This window comes from Rhinolophus sinicus, linkage group LG14 (genome assembly GCF_036562045.2).
Source record: "Rhinolophus sinicus isolate RSC01 linkage group LG14, ASM3656204v1, whole genome shotgun sequence".
Classification (NCBI taxonomy): Eukaryota; Metazoa; Chordata; class Mammalia; order Chiroptera; family Rhinolophidae; genus Rhinolophus; species Rhinolophus sinicus.
Window position 1 is genome coordinate 52,337,042 of NC_133763.1, and position 6,805 is coordinate 52,343,846.

Below are 6,805 nucleotides of genomic sequence, written 5' to 3' on the forward strand. Positions count from 1 at the left end.
CTCGCACACCAGCATCCGTTTTACCACAACTTCATGTGCTTGTACTTAATATTTGCTTCATATTATTTTATAACAGAGGATTTTCTTTCAAAAATCACAAGTATATATTTACCAACTTAGAGTCACTCAGTGGTATTCTCACGACACGTGACAAAGCAAAGCCTGCTAGGAGAGCATTTCCTGGGTAAGTACACTTCCTGCCCTCAAAAGGCTTTCCGCTGTGACTTTCATCCCCTTATACAGGTAACTCTTCCGCTGTAGAGTGGAAATTCTCAGACACAAGAAAGCCCAAGAACGTGAGAGACATTTGGGCTCCTGAATAAAAACATTCCTTCGCGCATCTTACTCTGAGTGAATTGCCGAGGATGAACTCTTTCCCCTCTGGGCCTTGCCTCTCCTCCACTTCCTCTTTCCCGCCACAGAGACCCTGGAACATGGCAGGCAGGCTCTGACCTTGGAGTATTTGCATCGGAATCTCCTGACCCAGAACACTTTCCACAGCCATCCTAACATCTAACCTTTCACCTGCTTCAAGGTGAACAAAGCATCACCTTCTCAGAGAGGACCCACCAGCCCCACCTCCTTGGGGCTCCCAAGCGCAGACACAGCTATTGCTTTTTCCACAGCATTTGCATAATTAGAGTCATCCTGTTTCTTTGTCCTTTATTTCCACCGTCCCTATAGCGTATGAACTCCCCAGGGTCAGAGATTTTTGTTATTGTTCACTGACGCACCCCAACTGTCTAGAAGCCCGCCTGACTTGTTGCAGGCACTCAGGAATCAGTTGAAAGCATGACCTGGAATTCCTCCGACCTATAACGTTGGTGAATCCTCAAGATGTTCCCTTGTCACCAGCAATTTGTTGAAACTGCAGGGTTAGACAAAGCCTCCAGCGCGGAGCACGTATTCTGGGGGGAGGTTTGGGGCTTGTCATCACCACATACTCCCTGACTTACCCTTCCAAGTGCCTTGGATTTCACTTGAGAAGTAACTGAACGCACTTGGTCTTGGAAAGCTCCACTGCCCTCCGGTGAGGCGGCAATCTCCCCCCGGGCTCGGCCTGAGTTCTTGAGATTCATGTCTGCTTGGGAGCAATCAGATGGTGCTTCGCATCTGAATAAAAAGAAGGTTTGATGCTTGTGGGCTTTTTCTCATGTGCTGAGAAGATGGAGAACTCTTTGTCTGGAGATGAAGGCCGATGTAGTTATCCACAGCCTCCTGCCACCCCCTTCACCACCGCCACTGGGCCAGTCCGGCTCCATGTGCGTTAACTCTCCCCCACTCTTGGATTGCACACACAGGGTGCATTGCTCCGTGGGTGCCCTGCACCGTAGTGCCAAAGGGGCCTGGGTCAGGAAAGAAGAGAAGGCTCTTACACGAAGCCCATCCAAACCTACATGGAAAGGGCCCCGTGACAGTGTGTGCATCAGAGGCAGAGCGGAGGGGATGTGTAAGGACGCCCAAAAGCTACGTAATGCCATTCGTTCACCAATACAACCAAGAAGGGCCAGGCTTTGGTATAAGAAAACCAGCAGCGCCCTATCATCCTGACAAGGATATCGGTGTGAAAGTCAGAGGCAGGTGGGAAGATGCCAGTGGCACTCACAAGCCATATGGCTTCCAGAAAATTCATTGGCTAATCCAGAAATTCAGCTTTCCTGTATAGGAGAAAAAAGGCTGAATACCCGACTATTCACCGCCCGTTGGACAAAACAGCAGAAGGAGAAAGGAGAAATTGAGACGGTAGAAAGGGAAAAGCGTTGGCTGGGGGAAAGGAGACACAAGTCAGGAAGACACATGAGGTCTAAGCTGAGAGAGTGGGTCCAGGGCAGACATGAGAGGCAGGGCCCAGCCGCAGAGCCGAGGATCAGGTCAGCCAGGTCCACGGCTGTGCCACAGAGGACCAAGGGGCAGAAGGCTGGCTGCCCTGGGTCCGAGAAGCCCACCAGACCAACAGCAAGGGATGCCTGGAATTCCCTTTGCAGGGTCCTTAGAGATGGCGTCTGGGTGAGAAGAGCTGAACTGATAAAACAAGCCGTGAACTCAGGCATGGTGGTGACCGTGGCCAGCCCAAAGGGAAGCAGCAACGTCAACTCTAGGGAAGGAAACAGATGGGTGGGGGGTAGCAGAAACAGCTATCTATTGGTGAGCCCTTACGAGGCCGCCTCTTCTGAGATCATGCCATTCGCCTTGTCACAGGGAATGCTTCTCTTATCAGAAATGTCCTAGTTGTTCTCAAAGCCACCTCTGTGTCTCATCCCAAATAATTCCATCCATTCTGTAATTGTCCAAACACAATGCAGAGTGGGGGGGTGATGAGTATAATAATCGTTAGGGGGGGCCGTGGGAGGAGGTCCTGGTGGTGGCTGGCTGGCCCTGGGCTCGAATTCAGGGGAGGTGACACCGCTGTGGAGCCAGCAGCTACGCCACAAGCTGTAGGTGAGCGAAGTTCAAGAGGGAGGGACCACATAACACTTGGATTTGAAGAATGACTTGAATTTTCCAAAGAGCCCAGCTTGTGACAGATTATGTGTGAAAGGCAGGTCTGGATTGGTGATCCCAGTTTCATTTCATCTGGAGCGGAGTGAACTCTGCTATCAAGGGTCAAGGACCCCCAGGTCCCAGGTCCCTGTGCTGCCCCCAGGAAGGGATTTCCCAAGAGAGGCAGGGTCTTCAGGGTCCACAACAAGTGGACAGGTGGCAGGGCTAGTGCCCTGGGCTGCTGCACCGGACAGTCTCCCCGGTTTTCACGGACAGGCGTTCCCATCACTGAAAGTGGTTCCCATTCTCTGTCTTCCATTGACTCTGAGTGAGACCTTTCTTGGAGTGAAGGCTTTTTGGGGCCAAAAGGATCACTTGAGGCCTTTCCTCTCCCAGGACTGGTACACAGAGTGATGGAGAAGCAAATGATTACTTGTTTCCTTCTGGGGAAATCATGTCACCATACCCTGGCCTCCCAGAAGAACCAGAAACACCTTGTTCATTTCCACAGCCACTTCCTATACCACGCAATTCAACAGGCCTGGTTCATGCTGAAGCTCAGGGTCCCCCAGGAACCAGGGGTGTTTCTGGTTCCAGCAGCCCTAAGACTTCTTTCTTCTCTCCTGCCAGCCCACCCCACCCCACCCCACCCTCACCATAAACACTACACTTGGATGCAAAGGACGCTCCGTGGGGAGAAAGCCCAGGTGACATCATTGTGAGACAGCAAGTGCCTAAAAAATGTCAAGTGGGTGGTTTCATCACTAAAACTGACCCAACAGGTTGATGAGGGGCCTGGGGTGAATCACCCCAGCAGGCAAAGAATGAAGACACGGAAGCCCAAAAAGTCCCATTACCACGAAATAGGTCTCACTCACACTGTATAAAAAGCCAGCTGGCTGGGGACACCACACCAGATCTGAGTGACTGACCACACAGCCTGCTCTTCTCCGCGCACCAGGTAAGTGTCTTTCCATGGATATTTTTATCGTTTGCTCAAGGTATTTGATTTTTACTGGCATTTCCTTGGTGTTCTTGCTATGTTTCCCTCGTTATTGAAGTTCAGTCATCAGAGTTCTAGCCTCTAGAGATATCTTTGCTCTAAGGAGAATCATTATTTGGGCTTGAAAGGACTTAAGATGTTATGAGTTCTGCCCCAGCAGTTCTCACTGTGCCAGCGGGGAGAGGCGTGGCTTGTGTAAGACCCGCAGTTAGCAGCATGTACGTAGAGGGACACTGTACTTCTTTCATTATTCATAATCTTAATACAGAGAATTTCAGTCTGTCAACAAATTGCTGTGTGATAATTTGTTGTGTTGGCATTTTGCTAAAAGATAATTTAGACAATGGGGAATTTATTCCATGAAACTATGATGTTTCAGGAAAATTAGACACGGGCATGAAGAGGAAAAATACAATGCAGAAAGTCACCTGCCTAAGGCGACAAGGACAAGAAAAGAACTGTGGCAGTTTGGGGACATGGCTGATTTCTGGAAGGTTTCTTCTAGAAATTCCTCCCCAAAGCATCATATGAGGTGATATGTGATGGTGCTGGTTGGGTAGTTATTATACTTGAACAAATAGCAATGAGGAAAACATCTGAGGCAGAGGAGGGTGTGTGCGAGACTAGGGGGGATCCTGTGGGGGTTTAGAGAAGCCAGTAGTTATCTCATAGGTGATAAGCCATCCTATTATCAGAAATGTGTGGGTGGGTTGAAGTCACTGGGATTTTTTTCAAATAATATCACATTTCCACGTGATCTACTATTGTGCTCTCACATTCCTGCCAGGAGCCTGCGGTTGTGTTGTGTTGCTTAGTTGGGTTTTCAGATGTGCCAGGAAAAAGGAGAACACTGGGGAGGCCCTGAGCAGGTGGGGCAGAACAAATTGCCCTTCCGTTCCTCCTCTCCCAAGGCTCAGAAATCATCCAGGTGTTCTTAGAGGTAAAGAGAAAGAGGAGAACATGTGCTTCTTAGGAGACCTGAAAGTGGCATTGAACCTGGCTTCCTCCCTAGTTAATCTTGGTTTAAACCATCTGCTCCATCTCTAGTTCCAGCCTCCTCTGAAGCATGAGTTCCCATCAGCAGAAGCAGCCCTGTGTCCTACCCCCCCAGCTTCAGCAGCAGCAGGTGAAACAGCCCTGCCAGCCTCCTCCCCAGGAACCATGTGTCCCCCAAACCAAGGAGCCGTGCCACACCAAGGTGCCAGAGCCATGTCAGACCAAGTTTCCCGAGCCATGTCACACCAAGGTTCCTGAGCCGTGTCACACCAAGGTGCCAGAGCCATGCCAGACCAAGTTTCCTGAGCCGTGTCCCACCAAGGTTCCTGAGCCATGTCACACCAAGATTCCAGAGCCATGTCAGACCAAGGTTCCTGAGCCGTGTCACACCAAGGTTCCAGAGCCGTGTCACACCAAGGTGCCAGAGCCGTGTCACACCAAGGTTCCGGAGCCGTGTCCCACCAAGATTCCAGAGCCATGTCACACCAAGGTTCCGGAGCCGTGTCCCACCAAGATTCCAGAGCCATGTCACACCAAGGTTCCTGAGCTGTGTCAGACCAAGTTTCCCGAGCCATGTCACACCAAGGTTCCGGAGCCGTGTCAGACCAAGTTTCCTGAGCCATGTCACACCAAGATTCCTGAGCCGTGTCAGACCAAGTTTCCTGAGCCATGTCACACCAAGATTCCAGAGCCGTGTCAGACCAAGTTTCCTGAGCCATGTCACACCAAGATTCCAGAGCCATGTCACACCAAGGTTCCGGAGCCGTGTCACACCAAGGTTCCGGAGCCGTGTCACACCAAGGTTCCGGAGCCGTGTCACACCAAGGTTCCGGAGCCCAGCCACTCCAAGGTCCCTGAGCCGTGTCCCTCAACAGTCATCCCAGCGCCAGTTCAGCAGACCAAGCAGAAGTAATGGTGTCCACAGCAAAGCCCTGGAGGAGCCGACCACTGGATGCTGAACCCCCTCTCCCACGCTGCCTGAGTCCCATTTGCCTTGCAATTAGCATGCTGTCACCCTGACTCACAATCCTTCCTCATTTGCACCCTGAAAACATGAGCTATGAAGCTTTCCTTCCCAAACATTCCGGGCCTCTGAGTCTCAGAATTAAGCTGAGGGTCTTGGTACCTTCGAACCTCAGATTTCAGCTCCTCGGGATTCATCTGATGTGAGACTTAAGGTGAAAACAAGTGAATCAGCTGTGTGCTATTCCCAATAAATTCACTTTCAGTTCCACCCCTGTGTGTTGTGGTCCAACTCAATGTCTCCACTCCTTTCCCTGGGGAGGTAGGACCTGTTGGCAGACAGGTTGGGGAGGAAGGGCTTCATTTCAGAGATGGCAGGTCCTGCTTTGTCCCCACTGAGTTTCCTGGGCTGGCCACGGGAAGCTGTACAATGCTACCAAGTGGCTGCTGCTTGGGCATCCAGGGCTGGCCCACGGCTGCCCTCTTGCAACTCAGTGAGTCACGCTGGAGTCTAGTTAGTGCCTGTCCCTGCTGACTCGGACGGACTCGACCCCTCAGTGTCCTGACCCTAACCCTGCCTCCCGGACCGCTGACTTAGCCTCTTCCAGTTCATTTCAAGGGCTGTTGTTCCACATACGTGAATCTGCTCCTCCTCACTCATTGCTTTCTGGTTGCCGTGACTCAGCTTCTCAGACATACCTGAAGACTCACAGCCTCCACTTTGCTGTCTCAGGAAATCCTCTTGCGTTCACTGAGTGCCCAGTCTGCCAGAAAGAGGACAAGGGGACTCCCAGTGCTTGTCTTGGGGGACTTACAGTCACCTACAGGGATGAACCTCACTTTCCACCCCACCCCTCCTACGAACAAACATACACACCCACACGTGCTGGACCAGGACTCTCCCAGACTAACCCAAAAGTATGCTGCTTCTTTATGCTACGTGGTACTAAAAGGGACATATTTAACTTAGATTGTAAAATGAAATAATGAAAACACCATGAGCATTTGGTATAACTCAAGCAATTGTGATACTTTGGATCATAATTTTTACCTGACTGCAGTCTTTAAAATTATGAAGTCTATTTGAAAAATGTTTACCCTAAAAGTTTTATCATCCTAAATGCTTTCATCGGTATCCAAGTAAACAGCGCCCCCTAGCGCCAAAATCAACTAATCAAACCAACAAAGAGAACCAAACGTGTCCTAACCATGATGTGTATTAGTCAGCATAGGCTAGCGGCTATAACAAAACCCCTAAACAACCACGCCACCCCACCCAGAGTCCTTTACGTCTAGCTTTATGAGTGGAGGATGTAGGAAGAGGAAGATCCTGAACTTACATTATGTTTAGATATAATATGA

The 6,805-nt window shown here is 50.4% G+C and overlaps 1 protein-coding gene across 1 annotated transcript; it reads left to right on the forward strand.

Moving 5' to 3' along the window:
* The first annotated feature begins 4,449 nt into the window (after window positions 1-4,449).
* Window positions 4,450-5,706, forward strand: LOC109435389 (uncharacterized). Its single transcript, XM_074318759.1, has one exon. The coding sequence runs from the start codon at window positions 4,551-4,553 to the stop codon at window positions 5,391-5,393; it is 843 nt and encodes a 280-aa protein (XP_074174860.1). The 5' UTR covers window positions 4,450-4,550; the 3' UTR covers window positions 5,394-5,706.
* Window positions 5,707-6,805: the final 1,099 nt, after the last annotated feature.

Coding starts and splice junctions, on each gene's coding strand:
- LOC109435389 (XM_074318759.1), top strand. CDS start 4,551: ATGAGTTCCCATCAGCAGAAGCAGCCCTGTGTCCTACCCCCCCAGCTT.